The sequence below is a fragment of the Molothrus aeneus genome, chromosome 28 (assembly GCF_037042795.1).
Source record: "Molothrus aeneus isolate 106 chromosome 28, BPBGC_Maene_1.0, whole genome shotgun sequence".
In the NCBI taxonomy this organism is placed as follows: Eukaryota; Metazoa; Chordata; class Aves; order Passeriformes; family Icteridae; genus Molothrus; species Molothrus aeneus.
In genome coordinates this window covers 3,685,175-3,705,981 of record NC_089673.1, presented here as the reverse complement: position 1 = coordinate 3,705,981, position 20,807 = coordinate 3,685,175, and the positions used below count along the sequence as shown (strand labels likewise).

The 20,807-nt window shown below is 59.6% G+C and overlaps 5 protein-coding genes across 5 annotated transcripts; 2 read left to right on the top strand and 3 right to left on the bottom strand.

The window, feature by feature from the left end:
- Window positions 1-109: 109 nt before the first annotated feature.
- On the top strand, window positions 110-8,639 carry RETREG3 (reticulophagy regulator family member 3). Its single transcript, XM_066566677.1, has 9 exons — window positions 110-300; window positions 787-893; window positions 2,031-2,061; window positions 3,151-3,277; window positions 3,947-4,031; window positions 4,783-4,920; window positions 6,079-6,158; window positions 6,527-6,659; window positions 7,130-8,639. Exons 1-9 carry the CDS (start codon window positions 110-112, stop codon window positions 7,561-7,563), a joined length of 1,326 nt encoding a protein of 441 aa, XP_066422774.1. The 3' UTR covers window positions 7,564-8,639.
- A 321-nt stretch (window positions 8,640-8,960) lies between these two features.
- Window positions 8,961-10,482, top strand: PSMC3IP (PSMC3 interacting protein). Its single transcript, XM_066566714.1, has 8 exons — window positions 8,961-9,072; window positions 9,144-9,250; window positions 9,316-9,405; window positions 9,476-9,587; window positions 9,671-9,816; window positions 9,943-9,996; window positions 10,086-10,145; window positions 10,225-10,482. The coding sequence occupies exons 1-8, from the start codon at window positions 9,042-9,044 to the stop codon at window positions 10,282-10,284; spliced, it is 660 nt and encodes a 219-aa protein (XP_066422811.1). The 5' UTR covers window positions 8,961-9,041; the 3' UTR covers window positions 10,285-10,482.
- A 381-nt stretch (window positions 10,483-10,863) lies between these two features.
- MLX (MAX dimerization protein MLX) lies at window positions 10,864-14,374 on the bottom strand. Its single transcript, XM_066566713.1, has 8 exons — window positions 14,316-14,374; window positions 13,973-14,009; window positions 13,747-13,836; window positions 13,221-13,327; window positions 12,924-13,023; window positions 12,578-12,677; window positions 12,121-12,322; window positions 10,864-12,016 (listed from the first exon to the last, which is right to left on the bottom strand). The coding sequence occupies exons 1-8, from the start codon at window positions 14,361-14,363 to the stop codon at window positions 11,960-11,962; spliced, it is 741 nt and encodes a 246-aa protein (XP_066422810.1). The 5' UTR covers window positions 14,364-14,374; the 3' UTR covers window positions 10,864-11,959.
- Window positions 14,375-14,837: 463 nt separating this feature from the next.
- COASY (Coenzyme A synthase) lies at window positions 14,838-18,847 on the bottom strand. The gene is made up of 9 exons (XM_066566712.1): window positions 18,241-18,847; window positions 17,700-17,914; window positions 17,438-17,569; window positions 17,108-17,297; window positions 16,700-16,764; window positions 15,725-15,809; window positions 15,555-15,652; window positions 15,321-15,467; window positions 14,838-15,015 (listed from the first exon to the last, which is right to left on the bottom strand). Exons 1-9 carry the CDS (start codon window positions 18,845-18,847, stop codon window positions 14,959-14,961), a joined length of 1,596 nt encoding a protein of 531 aa, XP_066422809.1. The 3' UTR covers window positions 14,838-14,958.
- A 294-nt stretch (window positions 18,848-19,141) lies between these two features.
- HSD17B1 (hydroxysteroid 17-beta dehydrogenase 1) lies at window positions 19,142-20,691 on the bottom strand. Its single transcript, XM_066567039.1, has 6 exons — window positions 20,562-20,691; window positions 20,277-20,438; window positions 19,822-20,001; window positions 19,647-19,740; window positions 19,384-19,567; window positions 19,142-19,312 (listed from the first exon to the last, which is right to left on the bottom strand). The coding sequence occupies exons 1-6, from the start codon at window positions 20,689-20,691 to the stop codon at window positions 19,142-19,144; spliced, it is 921 nt and encodes a 306-aa protein (XP_066423136.1).
- Window positions 20,692-20,807: the final 116 nt, after the last annotated feature.

Sequence of the window (20,807 nt, the reverse complement as noted above, 5' to 3'; positions counted from 1 at the left end):
AAGATGGCGGCGCGCACAGTGGCGTCGCAGTCGGTTGCTGGGGGCCGCCATGCCTGAGGCGGGCGCGCGCGCGCGGCAGACGGGCGGATGTTGACGCCGTGAGGGAGCGATGGCGGCGGCGGCAACGGCGGTGGGGCCCGGGCCCGGCGAGCGGCAGCGGCGGGTGCAGGCGCTGAGCGCGGCGCTGCGCTGCCGCCTCGGGCCCTACGAGCCACTGCTGGGCGCCGTGCAGGCCGCGCTGGTGTGGGAGCGGCCGGGCCGCAGCGCGCTGTGCTGGGTGGCGGTGCACGGCCTGTTCTGGTGAGCGGCGGGGCTGAAACCGGGATCGGGATCGGGTGGTGCAGCGGCCCCACCAAGCCCCGTCACTGGGGGTCGGGGGCTTGGGGGAGCTGCCCCCGGGGAGGAGCGGTCGGTAAGGGGCCGCGGGTTTGCTCCGTGCCCCGTTCCGCACAGGAGGGACCGGGAGCGCTGGGTCTGCTGCAGCCCCGTCCCCGTGCTCTCCTTGTACCTGAGAGCATCAAACCAGCCGGGAAAACTCAGCCGACTCTGTGGCAGGGGAGGGAGGGCAGCCTGCCCGGGACAGGAGCTGTACAGCAGGGCTGTCCCGGGACAACTGACACGAGCAAACCGGAGTCACCCGGCACCTGCCCCCGGGGCACGCTGTGTGCGACTGAGTAGCAGGTGCTGAATTTTCCCCGAGTGAGTGGTTTGAGGTCGGTTTGTGTTACCCCTTTTTGTCTCATAAACATCTGGCTAGTACCGACTCTTTGGTTTTTTTCCCCACAGGTTCTTTGCTCTGACTTCCCTGCGTTTGCTGTTCCTGATTGCTGTAACCCTCATAGTAGTAGTGTGTCTAGACCAGTGGAAGCACAAAATCTGGCCAGAAATTGGTGGTAAGTTGCATTTTGAGCTCATAGCAGCAAATCAAGCCTACTTTCCAGCCCCACAACTACAGGCTCTGCATTGCCTGTAGTTACCTTGTCAAAACCTCAATTTTTTGCTTTAAGGGTCTAGAAGCCAGCAAGAGTACTTGCAGGCATGCTCTTTCTGGAGCTGGAATATTCTGACCTGTGTAAACACAAGTTCTTTTTGTGCTTGTGACACTGGTATTTGTCTTGTAATCCTGAACCACAGGATGTACGTGACCTAGTGCAGGTTTGAGACAGTGATTCACTTTGTGAGCATTCAGTACCAGAGTGTGAAACAGAAGCATATGGAACTCGTCTGGATTCCCCCTCAGAATCCATAATCAGTTTAGGATGAAGACAAGTCCCAGCCTTGCTGTTGATCAGAGATGTCTTTGGGAGAAGAGGCATCTGAAGGGCTGTAATAAAGTTACTTTTCAGCTTTCAGTAACCAAAGCAGTTGTTTCCCTCCTTTGTGACATTAATACACTGATGAACACCCCCAATCCAAGTAGGGTCCCTTGGCTTTGCATGGACAGGCTAGTTTGGAGCAGTGTGAGGGTCTGCATGTTCCCAGGGCTGGTTCCCTGACTAACTAGCAAGTCCAGCTCCCAGCTTTCTGCTTCAATCCATGTTCCCTGTAGTTCCTGGGAAGACATTAAAGCTTTCCTCTGTTTCAAAGCTTGGCTCAGGCTCCTTGTTAGGAGACAGTATCTGTCCAGCTTCCTCATCGCTCTGATTTAATCTCTCAGGGTGGCTGGTACATCCTTTTCAAGTCCCAGCCTGGGTGGGAAGGTATTAAAGGACTTAAATCCCTGATGCCTCCAGTCTGCAGGCTGTTCCTGCTGCCCAGCTGGTGTGTGCAGGGAGTGGGGGAGAGGGAGGTGGGAGCCTCTAGAGTCCAACAAACACCAAGGAGCACCAGGGAGACTCCTGCAGTCCTGTGCTGTCACACGTACACACTCAGGATTTGTTATGGAGTGATGCTTCTCCATCCTGTAATTACACTTAATGTCTTTTCCAGGTGTTCCCCAGCTTATTAAAGCTTTACTTAAATCCTAAGAGCTAAGCATTCCCATGGCAAATTCCTTGCGACTAATGTAGTGTCTGTTCTTAATATTTTAGTGGCAAGACCTGATGAATTAGACAATGAGAGGTAGGAAACTAATTGACTGCTCTGCTGTGATACTTTGCTGTGATACTGTGTTGTTACCTGCACATGCTTGGGATGTTGGCACCTTTGGGTGAGGAGGAGGAGGAGGGGGGAGGAGGGAGCTGGGAGCTGCTCAGCAGAGGGCAGGTGGAGACCCAGGTGCAGCCAGGTGGTCATGAGAAGTTTTTGGCTTGCCCCAGCCATTTTATTATACTTTGCCTTCATACCAGCCTCCAGATATGCCTGCTTGATTCCCTGCCCCCTGAAGTTAGAAGTTCTGCCTTAAGAGCAATTCCTCTTGTGTGGGTCTCCAGTAGCAGGAAAACAGCATTTCTGTGGGAATTAATGAAGTCTTCTGAGACTTGATAGGGAATATTTAACAGGCTTGTTCCAGCAGTTGTTTCTGCATAGTTATGATCTGACTGCAGCATTAATTATGGGTTGAGAAATGCTGAGGTGTTGCCTCACTGCTCACACCTGCCTCTCTGGGCACACCTTCCTGCCCCACTGCCAGGCTGTGCTGGATGTCAGTTCCTGATTAAATCACCTGACCTGCTGCCACAGGACAATTGTCTTTATTTATTTTTTTTTAAGAGGCCCAAGCACAAAAGGAATTGCTCTTTTTAACCTTCAGGTACTCCTGATTAGCAGTTAGGCAACACTAACAAAACTGACCAGTTCAAGGCCTCCAGAGTAACTGAGTACATGAAGTGAGGTGCAAGGCTGCTTCTAGACCTCATGCTGAACATTTGGAGGCTGCAGTTGACCAGATAAACACAGAAAAAGTAAATGGATTCACTTGATTTGCCTCTGAACTGTGCACTCCCTCCAGCAGCATGGAAACTGAAATTTGACAGTGCATTGACTGAAATTCCTGCTCGTCAGCTGCTGTGGGAGCACTGGGATGCTGCTAGAGGGGCTGTAGATGAACTGCTTTGGGCAGGGCACTGCTTGGAGGGCAAGTGGCCCTCACCTCTGGAGCTCTGTGCTGGGTGGGAACAGAAGGAAGCTTTAAGACAAATATTTGTAACGAGGGTCTTCAGCCCTGACACTGATGCAGCAATGTCTTCCCAAATTCTGCCTTCCCTGCAGCTGGGGATACGTCCACCCTCGGCTGCTCGGGCTGCCAGAGCTCTGTCATCATTTGGCTGAGGGATGGGTGACTGGGACCAACTTCTTCAGTAATCTCTTCGTTTTCAAGAGGCAAAGTCCTGGCAAGGTAAGAATGTGCAGTTCAGAAATAACCTGTTTGGTGTGGAGCTTCTGCTGACCACGAGGATCCTCCTGTGCTGGCATCCAGCACTGGCTGAACACGTTTCTGATGGGAGATTGTCATGGGAGGTCTTCCACAGCACCGTGCCTATTATGTGGTGGGGAAGAATGGAAAACCCAGGCAGAATAATCAGGTTGTGGAGGAGGGAGGAGAAAGTGAATGTCAGTGTGTGGATTGCACCACTGAAGTGAGAGCGTGGCTGCTCCTTCTGTAGGTTTCTGGCTTTTCAAGTGTCTGTCAAATTTGTCTCCTCACTGGGTTTTAACAGTTTGAGAATGTGTCAAGCTTTTTCCTTCTTCTTTTTTTGAGTTTATGGAAAGAGAAACCTGTAGCACAGTGATATTGTCCTTGTGCTCTTCACCTTGAAGAGCTCTCTAGTTTGACCTCTTCCTTGCTGTTGGTGTCCCTGCTTTGGGAATCTCCTCTTCTGCCTGTGGCTCTGAGGGCAGATACCCCTGTGCCTGTGCCCACATTGGAGCAGGGGGTTGGACACTGTGAAGGCTTCACCCTCCTTGGAACAATGACCTGACCCAGAATTTGCAGAGGCTGGCATGGTCAAGAAGTGAGTGCACCTACTGCTTAACCCTGGAAACTCACTGTCTCTCATGTCTTCAGTTTTGCCTTCTAGTGTGTGGAGTGTTCACTTTCCTGGCTGTCCTGGGCCGGTACATCCCTGGGCTCTTGCTCTCATACCTGCTGTGTAAGTAAATCTCTGTGCCAACACAGACTTACATGTGAAAGGAGATGAGTGGGTGCCAAATGTCCAAGGAATGGGGCTCAAAAGGAAAGCTTGTGTGAATGGGTTTAAAATTTAAAACAATACATTCTGCCAGAATGGGGTGCTTCTTGACCAGGACTCTGGTCTGGAGAGAAGATGTTTGAGTGCTTAGTAACTACAGATCTGAGCACTAACAGGCTGGCCTCTCCATTTTGTTAAATTGGCAGAGGTGATGTGATATAGTAGCCTCCTTGAGCCAGGTCTAATAAGCTCTTGGAGGGCTATAACACACTCAAGATAGCTCAGCTACCCTTGGAGGCATAAAAGTCAGCAGGATGGCTTCTATTGCAGTGTTGGAAACAAAAAGATTTAATAAAAGGCAAAATAACAAACAGAGAAAAACTGAGCCAGGTGCCAGAAGTCCTGCTCTTAGTGATACACCTCACAAAAGTGATTAGTTTCTTTGTTCACTTCTTTTTCTACTCAATTGCCCAGGCAGGACTTTTTGGCTTCTGTCCAATTAGTTATCCTTACATTTGGGGTGAAGTCCCCATGACCTATGAGGTAGCTTTTTTCACCTAATCGAGGAGAGAAACTTCCAGGCTTCTTTCCTTTCTAAAAGGACAAAAATAGTTTTGTCACTCCGTCAACAAGAAACACACTGCTACAGTGATGGCACCCGCTCCAGCAGCATCCTGAGCACCCTTCTAACCCACATCCCTGCTTCCTGCAGTGCTCCTGGTGCTGCTGTGGCCCCTGGCCGTGTACCACAGGCTGGGGCAGCGCGTGTACCACAGGCTGGAGCCCGTGCTGCAGCGCCTGGACTTCAGCGTGCGGGGATACGTGACAGCGAGGCAGCGCCAGAGGCAGCGTGAGTCCTTGCTGGGTTGGGATCTCAGGGTTTACCTCAGAGCCTCGGGTCCCTCCCCTGATAATTCCCTGCCAGGTGTGTCAGTCACCTCTCCTTTCCCCTCCCAGCACTGTCTGGCAGTCCTGGCATTCCAGAATGATTGGCAGATTCAAAGGATGCCCTCTACCCCTGGAGGGACACTGGGCCATCCAGGTGTCCTTTGTCCCTTGTACCTGGTTGGTGGCTCCCTACCCCTTCCCTGCCCCTCTCCCCGGGGTTAAAAGGAGCAGCAACCACGGGCTCAGGGAGTTCTGTTGGAGCTGGTGCTGGATTCAGAGGCCTGTGGGCCAGAATAAAGCTCTGGATCCAAACCCTCCATCAGAACCGACTCCTTTCCTTCACCATCACCTTAAAGCTTCTCCACCAGAGGTAACCCCAAGGAGCAGCCCCTGTTATGGGGTGAAGCTCCATCCCAGCACCACCAGAGCTCCTGCAGGCCTGGACTTGTCTCCACGTGCCCAGCTGCAGCACCCAGGCAGCCAAAAGTGTCTGTGGGGTGAAAACACCACACACCCAGCCAGCCAAAAGTGTCTGTGGGGTGAAACACCACACACCCAAAGTGTCTGTGGGGTGAAAACACCACAGTGCCGCTGTTTGGTTCAGTACCAAGGGCCAGAGAAACTCAGGCATGTCCCATCTGGCAGTATTGGTAATATTCCAATAGAGTCCTGTGCCCTTTCTGCCCCCAAGGTTTCACACCTGGATCTTTGATCCCTGGAATAGGCTGTGAACAGAGGTTCCGGCCTTGGTGGGTGGTAGGGGCTGCATGTCTGGCATGGCAGATCCTTGGAACTGCCTCGGGAAGAGAGAGGCAGTTCCTCCTCTGCAGCCATCTCCTAGGAAGCAGCTGCTGTGGGCTTTTCACAGCACTGAGCTGCTCCAGTTCTTGGCTGTCAGAACCGTGTGTTCTCTATTCTGGAAAAAGGAAGGAAAGGAGGAAAAACAACTCCCTCTGTGCGAGGGAGTTCTGAACATGTTCATTTCAGCAAAAAACCTGCAAATGATCATGGCTCTGCTGTGGAACAGAGCTCTGCTCTGTAAAGTGCAGTTTGGGGGTTTCTGGTCCTGCACAGAGCCTTGCCCAGCAGCAGTAACAGCTTTGTGTGTGGTTTCTAACAGTGCATGGCCAGGCCCTGGGTCAGGAAGCCACGGATGATGGGAGTGACAGTGAAGAGGAGCTGGCTGCATTCTGCCCCAAGGTAATGGAGCTTCTGGGAGAGGGAAGAGATCAGCCGGAAAGAGCAAACCTCACTGGGGGGGACATGCAGCATCTGGCTGAGATGTGAGCAGCACATCTGGCAGCACAGCTGAGAGTGATAGGAGAGCAGATGAGGACACTGTCCTTTTAGATAGGTCTTTCCCACTCTATTCCAATAAAGAATGTCCAGAGCTGCTTGTGCCAGCTGCAGTCTCCTAGCCTGTGCAGTAAATGTGAATGAGTCTCAGGTACCAGTCTCCCATGGGGTCCAGCTTTAGCTGGAGGGCCACTCCATCATCTGTTTTGTCTTGAGGCATGGGGATAACCTTTCTAGAGCTGATGTTGTCAATTTTATTTTCTATTTCAAAGCTGGATGACTCTGTGGTCGCCAAGGAACTGACCATCTCCGACTCTGAGCATTCAGATGCTGAGGTTTCCTATACTGAAAATGGGATGTTCAACCTTTCCAGGGGCCAGACACCCCTGACAGAGGGATCAGAAGGTGAGAGGGAGCAGCTTCTGGAAGGTGTGGAATGCTAAGCAGGCGCCAGTGTGACAGGCTAGAGGGAGGATGTGTTACCTCCCATCATTGAGGTCTGGCTGTTTGATGTCAGCCTTGCTGCTGGAAATGAGCTACAGCTGCCTGTTTTGTTCAGAACTGAACTTCCTCCTTCATTCCTGTGGTGCTTGAGTGAGGGCAGCAGCTCTGCACAGGCAGATCTGGCTCTGCCAGTCTGGCTCTGGGTGCTGGTGCTCCCCACTCACAGGGGGCTGCTTCAGCACCAGTGTTCCTTGTGAGTGAGCTGGAGGTCAGTGGGATCTGAGCACTTGGGATGAGGGGAGGGAAACATTGAAAAATGCGTTATCTGTGAGCTGCTAACAGTCTGTCCAAGGGAGCTGCTGGCCCAGCTCCTGCCTGGGCCTGTGGGTGCTGGTGAGTCCTGGCAATTAAAGCACTTTCTCCTCTTCCAGACCTGGATGGTCACAGTGACCCAGAAGAATCTTTTGCCAGGGATCTGCCTGACTTCCCTTCCATAAACCCAGAAACAACAGGCATAGATGATGAGGATGACACCAGCATTGGGATCCCGAGCCTGGCGTACCGCCCCCAAGGGACAGAGGATCTGCAGCTCCAGTATGAGCAGGAGGAGTTTGGCACGCTGCCATCAGTGCAGAACCTCACCAACAACATCGCTGGCTTTGTCACCAGGGGCATGATCCAGCTGGCACTATCAGGAGGCTCCCAGGCAGGCCCCTCACGCAGCACCAATCCCCAGAGAGGGGCAAAGACTCACCTCAGAGCAGCCAGTTTGGACTTGGACACTGATGCTGAAGGGGATGACTTTGAACTGCTGGATCAGTCCGAGCTGAACCAGCTGGATCCCACTGGCTCCCGGGGCCAGTAAACCATCCTGTCACTTCCCTCTGGTTTTCTATTTTGCATCATGGAGTGAATCCTAGAAGGAAAGCTTTGCACAGTTCTCTCCTGGGAGTCTGGGTGATGTGACAGCCACTCCTGGCTGGGTGCACCACTGTGACTTGTGACTCCGTAGCCTCGCTTGGATCTTCAAATAAAGGACACTGGCAATCTGTAGGGAAGAGGCGTTGATGGGATAGCTCCACAATCACCCTGCACTGTCTGACATGATGCTGCCTGCTCCAAACTTTCTCTAAGACAATAAATCTGGTGTTTGCAGCTCTCAAGTCCAGTGGGACTGACAGCATCGCCAGGAACAATTGTGCACTGAGTTCTGGCACTGATGTGTAACCAGGGGAACAGGACAGAGCCCCTCAGATGTGGTGTCTGGGCCTCAATGCTGTTCTGTCTCAGACAGCGGTTCCCCAATCCTAATATGTGCACAAATCCAAGTCTTCTCTCCTAGCAATATCCAACTCCAGGTGGAACCAAGCCCCTTGCTCCACTGTGGATGTTGAGCAGCCACAATGTTTTCCTTGCACTGGCTGCTCCCTCGGCTCCAGCTCCTCGTGATGCTGTTTTGTAAGAGCTTAATGGCAATAAGACACCTGCTGTGACCATCAGACCACCTACAAGAACATCCACGTGTGGCCCCTGCTCTTGTGTTGCTTTTCTGAACTAACAGCCTTTGTTAACAGCCAACTAACACTTTGCTAGAAACCCCTGTGCTGCTCCAGTGCGTTCCCGTGGGCAGGGCCGAGGCTGCACGTTTTCCTGGAGGAAGGAGGAGGTGGAGCAGGGCTCACAGGGTCCTGGTGTGTCCCCTGAGCCCTTGCTGCCTCCAGCCTTGTGCAGGCAGAGCCCGGCCGTGGGAACCGCACAGGGACAGCAGTCCAGACCAGCAGTGACTGAAGAGGTTCGTGCCTGTGAACAAACCAGCAGCCTCCAGGGAGAGCCAGCCCCCCTCTGCCCACCGAGTGCCCCCGTTACTTTTCCTAAGCCATACAGACCCGGTTCTGATCACGTTTGTGCAGCCAAGAACGTACCTCGTCAGGGACCCCGTTACCGGCTGCTGTCTCTGATTCTGCTTATCCCACTGGTTCAGCCGTGCCGGGGCTGAGGTCGGGGGCGGGGGAGCGGCCTCGGCCGGGAAGGGGAGCTCGGTAACGGGTTGTTCGGGCTGGGTCGGTAACGGGTACGGGCTGGAGCCCCTTCGCTGGCCGAGTCCGGTGCGGAGGTGGCGGGGGACGAGGCAGCGGGAGCGCCGGCTCCGGCCGGTGAGTGCTGAGCCCTCCGCGGGCTGTGCGCGGGCCCCGTTCCCGCCGGGGCGGGCCGGTACCGGGCGGGGCACGTTCCCCCGCCCATCGCGGTCTGCCCCGCCCTCGCCGCGATTGGCGGGGAGCGGGCGGCGCGCCGGAAGTGCGTGAACGGCGCCAACCGGGAACGGAGCGGGGCTGGAGGCGCGGGATGAGCAAAGGGCGGGAGGCCGCGGCCGGCGGTGAGTGCGGGAGTGGCGGGGGAGCAGCGGGCGGCCCCGGGGGGCCGCGGTGACCGGGGCTGGTCCCGCAGGAGGCGCCGCCGCTGTCCTGCTGCGGTACCTGCGGGAGCAGAACCGGCCGTACAGCGCCCAGGATGCCTTCGGGAACCTGCAGCGGGAGCACGGGCTGGGCAAGGCGGTGAGCGGGGCCGGGCCGGGCTGGGGCGGGGCGGGCCCGGGCCCGGCTGACGCCGCCTCCCGCAGGCCGTGGTGAAGGCGCTGGAGCAGCTGGCGCAGCAGGGCCGCGTTCGCGAGAAGGTCTACGGGAAGCAGAAGATCTACTTCGCCGACCAGGTGAGCCCCGGCCTCCGCCGCCGCCCGCCGGCCCCGGTGCCCCGCAGCCCTGACCCGCCGCTCCCCGCAGGAGCAACTCCCGGCCGCCAGCGATGCGGAGCTCCGCGGGCTGGACGCGGAGATTGCCGAGCGCTCCGGCCAGCTGCAAGCGCTGCAGCAGAGCTGCCGGCACATGGAGGCGGGTGAGTGAGTGAGTGTGCCTGGCCCGGCAGCCCCAGCCGTGCCCTGGTGCCAGCCTGGGCGGTGATCGGTGCCACCTTCCCAGAGCTGAAGGACTTGAACAGCTCCATGACAACCCCTGAGATTGCCAGGGAGATCGAGGCGCTGAGGAAGGACTGTGCCAGTTACACGGAGAAACTGGAGAGGATTAAATCTGCTACCAACCATGTGACGCCAGAGGAAAAAGAGAAGGTGAACAGCTGCTGTGTCCGAACCGGGGCCAGTGTGGATCCAGGATCCAGCACTTCCCTTACAGGCTTTGCTTGCCCGGGGCTGCTGAGAGCCCTGCAGGGCAGCTCTGACCCGGGGCTGTTGCAGGTGTGCCGGGAGCAGCAGCTGTACCGCCGGGAGTGGCGCCGGAGGAAGAGGATGGTACGGAGGAAGAGGATGGTACTGCGGGTGGGCAGTGAGGGCCCCACCGGGAGTGCTGCCCACAGCCCGCACGTGCCCTGTCTCACCAGGCCACCGAGCTGCTGGATGCCATCCTGGAGGGCTATCCCAAGAGCAAGAAGCAATTCTTTGTAAGTACCAGGGCTGGGTTGTGCCCACGGCTGCCAAGCCAGACCCTGAGCCTGTTCTGATCTGCTCGGTGCTGTGCAGGAGGAGGTCGGGATAGAGACAGATGAGGACCACGGCGTGGAGCTGCCAGCGACCACGTGAGGTGCTGGGGCAGCCTTTGTTCTGGGGAGAAGCTGCTGCAGAGCTGCCTCTGAAACTCGGCTGTTGGGTTGTTCTTTTTCTCTTTTTGCAGGACTGGGATTTGTCCTGTGTATTTATTTGGGTTTGTTTTAAAATGTTTTGCAGTTGGAAGGGTGGTGGGTAGCAGTAACTTGGCACTGGCCCTCTCCTTGCAGTGGAATATTGTTTTTTCCTGCCCCCAGTGCACGGAGCTGCCTGGCTGGGGGGGACACGTGGGGGCACTGGTGCTGTGTCCCTGGTGTTGTGGTAAGGAAAGGCAGCGAGGGACTGTCTGGGCTGCAGAGCTCTGTGCGTGTTCTTGCTGCTTCCTGCTGCGTGCCTGAGTGGTCACATGAGCATATGATCCATTAAACACCAGGATTTTGGTTCAGCTGCACATCCCTGTGGTGTTTGTCTCTTCAGAGGGTGTCAGGGAAGGGTTTAAGCCCTCAGGAGTGGGGAGGGCAGGAGCCAGGAAACCTGAGCCACAGGGGTGGAATGGGCTGCTGGAACTCACCAGCTCTAGGGCACAGCTGCAGGAACTCAGCATCAGAAAAATCGTTAAAACATTCAGTGAAATTTATTTAATTACTTTTCACAATAGAAAAATACATCACTTTCACGTGTGAGGTCTGTAAAATTCCACGTCTTCTTCCCAAGGCAGGAGGCAGTGCTCCCTCCTCAGTGCTGGAAAAACTGCCTGAAATAAACATTCCCTGGATGTGCCTCTGGAGCAGGAGCACAAACATGGTTATGGAGAACAAACCCTGCTGCTGGCAGCACCCTGGTCCCCTCACTCTGGACAGTGCCCAGCCCTCACCTGGGCAGAGCTGTGTCCCAAACTGGGCGTGGGACAGGGTCAAACATGTCCCTGATAGCAGCTGCTTCTACAGCTGGCACAGGCAGCACTCTGGGACCATTTCAGAATTTACAATAAAAAAAATCCAATCGAGGCTGGTCATATATGTGTGTGTATAAAAGTTCTGAGGAGGAGCAGTAAGTGCACATGGCCATGCTATGCTACAGCTGCAAAACTTTCCTGTGCAATACAGCCACAGTTTCTGAAAATGAGAGGTGTTCCTCTGTTCCTTCCCAGGGCTGCAGCACACTTGGGATTCACCAAGGCCCTAGCATGTGCTGCCAGGGCCACAGCTCCCAGCTCTTGATGGGCTCCTCCAAAATGCAACAGCTGATTCAAAACAGCTGCTTCAGAGGGGCAGGGCACAGCCCAGAGGGTCAGGGAAAAGCAATTCCTGCTGCTATACCAGAAACCCTTTGTTTTTAGTATGCATTTGTCACATTTGCCCACCTTGGGGACAGCAGGGCTGTCAGAGGCCTGAGGGCACAGAGTGGAGCTGCTCTGGGATCAGCTCTGCAAGGAGAGTCAGTGGCACAGGCAACCCCATGGCACTGCCTGAGCCAGAGACTCTGCCCCCCACCTTTCCCTCCCCTCCTGCCCAGTCCCTGTAAAGATTTGGTGGCACCGAGTGGAGCAGCAGTGTTTGCACAGCCACCGTTGGGCTTCAGAAGGAATACAATAAATAATTCAGAGAACCTTAAAAACAGCCACAAGGGAGAGGGCCCAGGGTGGTGCCTGGCACCCTGGCCTCTGGCAGAAGTGCCCCATCCCCACGGGCACAGAAGTGGCACGGGAGGCTTAGTAGAGCTGGCTCTTCACCTTGTGCAGGACCCCGATGACAACGTCCCGCAGCGTCTGTGGCAGAGAGAGGACACGGTCAGCTGGTCTGTGGAGGCACAGCCACCCCTGTGCCACCGTCTCTGTCCCCTCAGCCACGCCACCAGCCCCTCTGCATTCACCTGGGGCTTGCAGTGCTCCTCAATCCAGCTGAAGACACACGCTGAGAGCTCCTGAAAACTCGTTACAGAGACTGAGGCGTTGAAGGACTGGAACAGGGAGTCCATGATGCCTTGGAAAACATTGAACTTCAGCTCGTCAGAGATCTGGTTCTTCCCCTCGTTCGGGTTGTTCTGATGAGCCTTCACAATCTGCTCATAGTTCCTGAAACAAGCACAGCACACCAAGGTCAGCAGTGAGGTCTCCACACTTGACTCTGAGCTGCCACTCCCAGTTCCTGCTCCCAGCTCTGAATTCCCACACCAACTCCTGTTCCCAGCTCTCAATTCCCACACCAACTCCTGCTCCTGGTTCCCAGCTCCAGGCCCGTCTCCAGATGCAGAACCACTGCAGGACCCCACAAGGATGTGAGGGAACAACAGCAAGTAGAGGACATGACCCCAACAGCTCTTCCCTTACACTTTCATGATCTTCAAGGCCATCACGTCTTTCCTGAGGGTAGAAACTTCCTCCTCCTGCTTTTTCTTCTCCTTGTGCAGGAACTGGATGTAGTCAATAGCTGAGCATGAAAACACAGAGTGAGGATTTGGGAGCACACATGAGATCCCCACAGGAGGTGCCTGAGCCAGGGCTCCATCAGCTCCCACTGACCCAGTTCCCTTGGAGTGCAGGTGAGCAGCACCCAGGCTCCCCAGAGCCTCATCACACCAGAAGGTTCCAAGGTGCTGAACTTTGCCCTGCACACCTCTAGGGCGGAGCTTTGGGGGTTGACAGCACCTCCTTCCCTCCTGCCCTTGGGACTCACTTTTCTGCAGCACAATGGCCTTGCTCAGCTTCTGCGAGCTGATGGAGAAATCCTGCTGCTCACAGGTGGGGACGATGGCCTGCAGGTCATTGTAGCCTTTCTGCAGGGAAGCAGAGCCACGGCGTGTGGTGGGCTCATCCATCCTGTGAGGCCAGGAGCACACCCAGCTCCCACAGCACAGAGCCAGGGCAGCTCCCAGCACACACAGAGCAGGGATCTGGCAGCTCCAGCAGCAGAACAGAAGTGCTGGGAGAGCAGAGCCCTGCAGCACTGCCTGCTGCCTTGTGCCTCGCTCACCTTGATGGCATCCCGGCGTTTCTGCTCGGCCTGGGTGTGTGCCCGGCGGCGCTGGTCCTTGTAGGTCTCCTTTGGGGACTCCTGGGCGCAGTCACTGTCCTCATCATCTGTGGGGACACAGTGGGGCTGGGCGTGGGACACAGAGGACCATGAGGGGCACAAGACTGCTCAAGGGACCATACAGCTGCAGCCAGGCCCAGCACAGCCCCCATTCAACTACAGCAGGCCGGGCAGAAAAGCCTTCCAAGGAGCCCTGGCAATACTTTCAGTCTCCTCAGGGAGCTGGGCAAGAGGCAGATGCTGGCAGCTCCCTTGGGAAGGTGACAAAACCAGAGTGATTCTCGACTCCAAACCCTGCTGGAAACCACAGAACCCTGATGCTGCTCCCACCACCTTCCTCCTCCTTGTCAGGACAGGAATCCTGCCCAGCCACGCTCACCCCCTCGGTGCAGGGCAGACCTGAAGCCCGGCACGTGCCGGATTCCCCAGCGAGCAGAACAGCGTTGTCACGGAGAGCAAACCCCACCTGTGTTGGGGACAGAAGAGGCACTGGTGGAGCCGATGCTGTTGGCCCGGGACACTATGCTGCCTTTCCGGGCATTTTCCATGAAGAGAGCTGGAATTAAGATTGTCCCGGGGTCAGTGCCCAGCTCGGGGTGTGACCGGGCGCGGGGACGTGAGGGGCGTCCCCGGGCAGCCGCTGCCACCCACGGACGGGGTTGGCGCGGGCCGGACGCCGCCCGGGCACCTACCGGAGTCCAGGCCATTGTCGCCGTAGGCTGCGTCCACCTGCGCGGGGCCGGAGGGCGGAGGAGACACGTCAGCGGGGCTGGGGCAGCACCGCGGCCGCGCCCCGGAGCCCCCCCGCTCTCAGGAGCTCGGTCAGCCCGAGGAGAACCCGCCACCCCCGAGCTGCGGCCCCGCCGGGGCCTTCACCACCGCCCCTCGCCCCGGCACCGACTCGTGCGCGCTCCCCGCCTCCCGTACCCCCGGCCCGGCGCTCACCCTGCCCGGCCGCCACGAGCCCCGTCCCGGCGCGCCGCCCTGCGCCCCCGCGGCACCCGGCGGACCGGCCCGACCCGATCCCGGCCCCACCTTCCCCCACGAGTCCTCGGCGGCGGCGGCGCCCGGCGGCTCCGCCATCTTCCGCCCGCCCGGTCATGTGACCGACGGGGAGCGCGCGCCGCCGCCAGGGGGCGCCCGTGACGTAACGGGCGTGACCCACCGGGCACCGGGAGTGACCCACACCGGGCACCAGGAGTGACCCACAGCGGGCACCGGGAGTGACCCACACCGGGCACCGGGAGTGACCCAACCGGGAGTGACCCACAGCGGGCACCGGGAGTGACCCACCGGGAGTGACCCACCGGGCACCGGGAGTGACCCACACCGGGCACCGGGAGTCCCACAGCAGGCACCGAGAGTGACCCACTGGGAGTGACACACCGGGCACCGGGAGTCCCACGGTGGGCACCGGGAGTCCCACACGGGACGGGCCCGGGGCCAGAACGGGAGTGGGGAGGGGACGGGACGGGCGCACGGACACGCAGGGCAGGAGCAGCCTCTTTACTGTCACCCAGCGGGGCTCAGCCCTGCGGGGCTCCCCTCACCGGGGGCTGCAGGACACCCCGGACCCTCGGCAGAGCTGGACGGGGCCGGTGCTCTCGGTCCCACGCTGCTCCGCTCACGGTGGGCATTGGTGGCTGGACACGGAGCATCACGGGGCCCTCACGGGGCGTCACGGGCTGGGCTCGGGGCTGAGGCGCTGCTGCAGCAGGTCCCAGGCCTTGTGCACCTGCACCAGAACCAAGCGGCCCTCAGAGCCCGCGGGGAGGCGAGTGGCAGGAGAGCCACAGCACAGTCCCACGGCTCTTCCCTCCCGGCTGAATTCTGAATTCTCATCCCCAAATCCACCCGTTGTGGCAGCCTCGATGGTGAACAGCACACCCAGGCATGGCCTGAGCCCACAGGTGCTGCAGGTGCTGTCACATCCCCCTGAGCACCCCCTGAGCCCTACAGGAGCTGTCACATCCCCTGAGCCCTGCAGGTGCTGTCACATCCCCCCAGAGCAGCCCTGGAGCTGCAGCAGCCCCAGCTCACCTGCTGGCGGGTGATCTCAGGCTCCCAGAGGCTGCAGAGCACCACCTGGGACTGCTCCACCCGCTGCCTGTTGCTCATCTGGCTCTGCAGCCGGCGCCGAACGGCCTCCTCGGTCAGCCCATCCCTGGCCACAATGCGCCTCACGGCCTGCCAGGGACACAGGGGACACTCAGGAGCCTGGCAGAGGCTGGGGAGCAGCTCCAGCAGCAAGTGAGGGGCCCCGGCATTGCTCACCTCCTCCTCTGGGATGATGGCTGTCCACACCTCGTGGACCATGTCCTGCCAGCCGGCCTCCAGCAGCACAGCAGCGTCCAGCACACACACAGCTTTCCCTGGGGGAAAAAAGGCATTCCTCAGTGCCTGGGCTCACTCCCACCTTCCTGACGCTTCACTGCCCTCATTACCTTGAGCCTCAGCCTCCCTGACCCTCTCCTTCACCATCTGGGCTATTTTGGGCCACACGATGTCCGTCAGCCTCTTCAGCTGCTCCTAGAAAGGACCACAGCAGGATTTGAGATGCAGTCCCTGGTCCTCAGAAGGCCTCTGTAGCCAGCCAGGGGAGTGGGGGTGTAAACAGTCAGGGGACACCCAGGAAGGAGCCACTGAAGGTGGGGAGGTGGGTCCAGCCCATGACTGAGCACCAGGAAAGAAAGCTTTCACCCTGGCCAGAGGCTCCCATTCCTGCTGCCAGGGTCAGGGTGCTTTTTCCTATTATTTTCTGCCATTAGGGCCATGCTATTAGCAGAGCTCTCAGTCTCTCCTGTGAGGGGTGCTTTGCTCCACAGCACAGCAAGCTCCCCGTGCAGCAGGTCCCACAAAAGACATGTTCATGCAGGGAACCTCTTGGATGAACATGTCTTTTGTGGGACCTGCTGCACGGGGAGTTTGCTGTGCTGTGGAGCAAAGAACCTCTCACAGCAGAGACTGAGATCTCATCCACACACTGGATGTTGAAGGGGCTCTTGGTGTGCCTCCACCTTGGCTGGGGAAGCAGCAAGGCAACAGGCTGAGCACCTGTAGAGGCCAGGTGCCACTGAGCCTCCCTGGGCACAAGGGGCAGAGACCCCTGGCTGTGTTTGTCAGGTCTGTTCCTCTGAGCTGATTAAGGAAAAGCACGGTATAGAGGAGATGGGGATGGCAATGGGGACAGGGATGGGAACAGGGAGGCAGCAGCAGCTGCAGGGCAAGAGCAATGGATCCAGCCCAGCTGCTGATTCATCTGCAGAGATGCAATCTGCCCCACCCTGTCCCCATGCCACTGCCAGAAAATACAGCCAGGAAGGTGTCACCATCTCAAAGGGCTGAAAACTCAAAACCCCTGTCACAAGAGAACAGCCCACACTCACAGCATTAAGTATTTACAATAAAGCTGCTTTTACCTGGTTTCCAAACACTTTGGCCCCAAGGACTTTCCTGTTAATGGTTCCATCTTTGTTCAGGATCTCTGCAAGGCAGAAGCACAACAGGTTTGGGAGGGACAACTCCCATCCCTGTGGCAAGCCTGGGTTGGGGAAAGGGCTTTGGCACAGGGCTCTCAACAGCACGTAGAAACCTAACCTGGCAGCTCTTCACCTGATTCCTGAAAAGGACAGGGAAGAGCTTTTTCCAGGCAAACAAACAGCAGCCTGGTTCATCATTCCCCACCAGCAGCTCTGACATGGGGCACACAACACTTGGGGAGCCCAAAACCCATGGTGGGGAGGGAGGGGGGCACTCCCAGGGCTCTCTGGGACACTGGGACACCCCTCCCTCCTCTTCCTCCTCCCTGCAGCCTCCAGTGACCCTACCTGCCCCAAAGGCTGCCACCACTGCCTGGTAGGCCGGGCCACCAGGGGCATAGACGGCGTGGCCCAGCTGGTCAGCGTCGATGACGAAGGCGCCCAGCTGCCCCAGGAGTTTGGCCATGGAGGTTTTCCCACTCCCAGTGCCCCCGGTCAGCCCAATCACGTACGGGCGCAGCGGCAGGGCTGGGTCTTGCTGAGGGAAAGAGGAAAGCCGTGGCAGCAGATGGAGAACTGGGCTTTGCTGGAGAAGGATCCTGGCCTGCAGAGCAGCAGGCAGCCTCTCCAAACTCTTTGACTCTGAGACTCCCACCCTTCCTCCCAGGCCCCCCTCACCCGTGGGGGCTGCAGCAGTGTCCCCAGCAGCCTCTGCCGGAGGCTGGAGGAGCTGATCTTCTCCTCCTCGTTCTGACTGTGCTCGGGGTCCTTCATCAATTGGATTTCGTACAGAGCCAGCTCGGGGAGCCCCTGATGAGAGAAGGGAGCCCCAGCCATGAGTATGCAGCAGAGGGAGGGGTGAATCAAGACCAAATTTGCCCCCAGGCAGTATCAGGCAGGGCGAGAGGGTGGGCAGGGGTAACTCCAGCATGAGAATTACGTTTTCAAGTCTCTTCTTGTTCACAGCCTCCCCTCCCCTGTGGGTCTCCTCACTGACCACCAGGCACTGCAGGTCGGGGTCTGTGACCGAGGGGCCGAAGGGGTCGGCCAGAGGCACGATGTCGTAGCACAGTGAGGGCTTCACATCCTCCAAGAACTCACGCAGCTTCGCTGCCCGCAGCTCGTATGGCTCGATCAGCTCTGGCAGGACCTTGTCTGCCGGGCGCCAGGAGGGCGGAGAGGCAGAACAGTGACGGAAAAGCAAGACCGAGAGATGGGAGAAAAGAGAGACCGAGAGATGGGACTTTGAACGCTGCCTCCCCCTTCCCTTGCCCTCGCTGCACCTGTACGCTTTGCTGGTTGTGGGCACGACATGGGGACCCCACTGGATCCCCGCTGATGCTCTGCCTGGATGGCGCTACCTCGGGTGCGTGGCTGCCAGGACTTCACGGGTTACCGAGCCCCCAGACCCCTGCCCTGCCCCGGGGAGCCCCGGGCTCAGCCCCGGTGCCCGCGCAGTGCCACGGCCGCCCCGGACTCACGGCGGAGCAGCTCTCCGTCCGCCACCCCGGCCAGGAGCCGCCGCCGGGCCAGGAGGCAGCAGGCGCTGAGCAGGAGCCGGTGAGCCCCGTGCAGCCGGTCGAAGGTGCCGCCTACAGCCACGTCCAAGAATTCGGGGAGCGCCGCCTCGGGATCCTGCTCGGGGTCCCCCTCGGGGTCGCCGCCCGCGGTGTCCTCGCCCAGCAGCAGCGCGGGCAGGCTGGGCGGGCAGCCGTACACGGCCGCGGCCAGGCGCTGCAGCCCGAGCTGCACCGGCTCCGGCGGCCCCGGCGCCTCGGCGGCGGCCGCCAGCAGGACGCGGGGCTGCCGTGCCAGGCGGCGGCCGGGCCCGAGCAGGACGCGCAGATCCAGCCCCCGCCGCGCCGCCGCCGCCGTGTAGAGCGCGGCCAGAGCCCGCAGCAGCGCGGGGCCCGCGGGAGGAGCGGCGGGGCCGGCGGCGGGGCCGCCCAGCCGCAGCCCCGGCTGCAGATGCACGTAGAGCGGCCCCGCCACCAGCCCCGCCGCCGCCGCCACCAGCCCCGCCGCCCGCCGGGGCAGCGCGGGCAGCGGCGCCGTCAGCACCAGCAGCCCCGAGGCGAAGGGCGGCATCGCCCCGCCGGAAGCGCCGCCGACCGGAACGGGGCCGGCAACGGCACCGGAACAGCTCCGCCTCCCGGGCAGCCCCGCCGCGGGCGGGAGGCGCGCCCGGCTCCGCCCGCGGGGGGAGGAGACCGGCCCGGTGCGGGCCCGCGGGGCGGAACGAGCCCGGGAGCTCCGCGGAGAGACGGGGACGGAGCCGGAGCCGTGCCGCTACAAAGGGCTTTATTGGGGACAGGCGGCACCGGGCCCGGGCCCGGGCTGGGGGCTCGCAGGGCAGCGGTTCCCGTGTTGGCGTGGCTCCGCTCAGGGCTGGTCCCCGCCGGTCTCGGTGCCGCCGAACACGAAGTCGTGCATGGCGCGGACGTACGCGGAGCCGTCGGGGCTGCTCAGCCGCAGGCGCCGGAGAGGGGCGAGGAGCTGGGTGCTGGCGCAACGGAGGGGAGGGCAGGGGCTGCCGATGGCCTCCAGGAACAGCTGGCACCGCAGACGGGTCAGAGCCCTCCCTGGCACGGCCCCGCGGCCACCCCCGCCCCGCCGTGACTGACCGGCAGCACCTCCTCCACCTCCTGGGCCGTGTCACGGAAGGTGCTCTGACAGTGCCCCAGGTACCGGCGGTACAGCCCCTGTGTCTCGGCGTCCAGGCCCCGCATCTCGCTGCCCTCAGGGTCGGGGCACTGCAGGTTGGCCAGGAAGCTGGTGTGGACGGGCCCGCACTCCACCAGCGTCAGGCTGCGGGAGGCAGAGCATGAACTGCCACCGTACCCCCACCCTGGCAGGACCCAGCCCTCGTGGCATCACCGGCACTCACTGGATGTTGAAGGGGCGCAGGACGATTGCCAGACTCTCGCACAGCCCCTCCACTGCAAACTTGCTGGCACAGTACACAGCATTGAAGGGCAGCCCTGGGGGCAGAGCCACACCCTGAGCACCGGAGCTGTTCCCCACAGGGAGCTCCGTGTGCCGCAGGGTGCTGGGGGTCCCACCTTGCAGCCCCCCAATGCTGCTGGAGACAATGATCCGCCCGGCCCTGCGGCTCTTCATGGCAGGCAGGAAGGCCTGGATGGTGCGGACAGCCCCAAAGACGTTCACATCGAAGAGAGTTTTCATGGCCTGCTCGGAGCAGGTCTCCAGCGGTCCCATCAGTCCCACCCCTGCATTGCAGACTGCCAGGCACACTGCAGTCAGCTTGTGACTGTAGCCCCACACACCACCAAGAAGGCAGAAATGTGGAGGGGTCTTTCCCTGCTGATGATCCTTTGGCACCCCCAAATCCATCTACTGCACATCTGTCCTGCTAAACACATCCTGTCCCAGCCCTAGGACTGACTGCACCTCCCATAATTTGGTTTCTCCTCCTGGTGCCCTGGGGGGGGTTGTGACCCCACAGAAGTCCCCATAGCCACCCCAGGAACACTGGGGCCACCAGAAAGAGCCATACCCAGCACATCCAGCTGCTGTCCCTGCACTCGCTGTGCAGCAGCTGCCAGCGAGCAGGGGTCAGTGACATCGAGCTGCAGGAGCTCCAGCGTGTCGGGGCAGCAGCCCCCCAGGCGCTCCAGCAGCCGCTCACCCTTGGCCAGGTCACGCATGGTGGCATAAACTGGGGAGAGAGCGTGGCTGAGGGCAGCAGTGCTGCACCCACCCCAGCCCACCCCAGGCTCTGCCTCTCCTTGGTGAGACCACCTGGGGCTGGCAGAGCCCCGGGCAGCGCCGACCCCTTTACCTTTGAAGCGGCGAGCGGCGTCGGCTGCCAGGCGTGCAGCCAGCCCCAGGCCGATGCCTGAGGAGCAGCCCGTGATCAGCACCGTGGTTCTCTCCATGCCTGGCAGTGCTGCCCAACTGGGCCACCCCATTTAAGAGGGCTGGGAAAGGGGTCCCCCCGCCTCACACCACAGTGTTGTGTCTGCTGCCTTATCTCAATCCCCTCCACCCACCTCCCCGCGCATGCCTGGGGCTCCCTGTGCCTTGA

Excerpts from the sequence above, each read along its gene's own strand:
- RETREG3 (XM_066566677.1), top strand. The coding sequence starts at position 110 with ATGGCGGCGGCGGCAACGGCGGTGGGGCCCGGGCCCGGCGAGCGGCAG. Across the intron at positions 2,062-3,150 it reads GATGAATTAGACAATGAGAG|CTGGGGATACGTCCACCCTC; the intron begins GTAGGAAACTAA and ends CCTTCCCTGCAG. Across the intron at positions 4,921-6,078 it reads GAGGCAGCGCCAGAGGCAGC|TGCATGGCCAGGCCCTGGGT; the intron begins GTGAGTCCTTGC and ends GGTTTCTAACAG.
- PSMC3IP (XM_066566714.1), top strand. The coding sequence starts at position 9,042 with ATGAGCAAAGGGCGGGAGGCCGCGGCCGGCG. Across the intron at positions 9,073-9,143 it reads GCGGGAGGCCGCGGCCGGCG|GAGGCGCCGCCGCTGTCCTG; the intron begins GTGAGTGCGGGA and ends CTGGTCCCGCAG. Across the intron at positions 9,588-9,670 it reads CTGCCGGCACATGGAGGCGG|AGCTGAAGGACTTGAACAGC; the intron begins GTGAGTGAGTGA and ends CCACCTTCCCAG.
- MLX (XM_066566713.1), bottom strand. The coding sequence starts at position 14,363 with ATGGCGGAGCCGCCGGGCGCCGCCGCCGCCGAGGACTCGTGGGGGAAG. Across the intron at positions 13,328-13,746 it reads CTCTTCTGTCCCCAACACAG|ATGATGAGGACAGTGACTGC; the intron begins GTGGGGTTTGCT and ends GTGTCCCCACAG. Across the intron at positions 12,017-12,120 it reads AGGAGCACTGCAAGCCCCAG|ACGCTGCGGGACGTTGTCAT; the intron begins GTGAATGCAGAG and ends TCTCTGCCACAG.
- COASY (XM_066566712.1), bottom strand. The coding sequence starts at position 18,847 with ATGCCGCCCTTCGCCTCGGGGCTGCTGGTGCTGACGGCGCCGCTGCCC. Across the intron at positions 17,298-17,437 it reads CACTGCTGCAGCCCCCACGG|CAAGACCCAGCCCTGCCGCT; the intron begins GTGAGGGGGGCC and ends TCTTTCCCTCAG. Across the intron at positions 15,653-15,724 it reads CAGGGAGGCTGAGGCTCAAG|GGAAAGCTGTGTGTGTGCTG; the intron begins GTAATGAGGGCA and ends TTTTTCCCCCAG.
- HSD17B1 (XM_066567039.1), bottom strand. The coding sequence starts at position 20,691 with ATGGGGTGGCCCAGTTGGGCAGCACTGCCAGGCATGGAGAGAACCACG. Across the intron at positions 19,741-19,821 it reads CAGCATTGGGGGGCTGCAAG|GGCTGCCCTTCAATGCTGTG; the intron begins GTGGGACCCCCA and ends CTCTGCCCCCAG. Across the intron at positions 19,568-19,646 it reads CTGCGCCCCTTCAACATCCA|CCTGACGCTGGTGGAGTGCG; the intron begins GTGAGTGCCGGT and ends TGCCTCCCGCAG.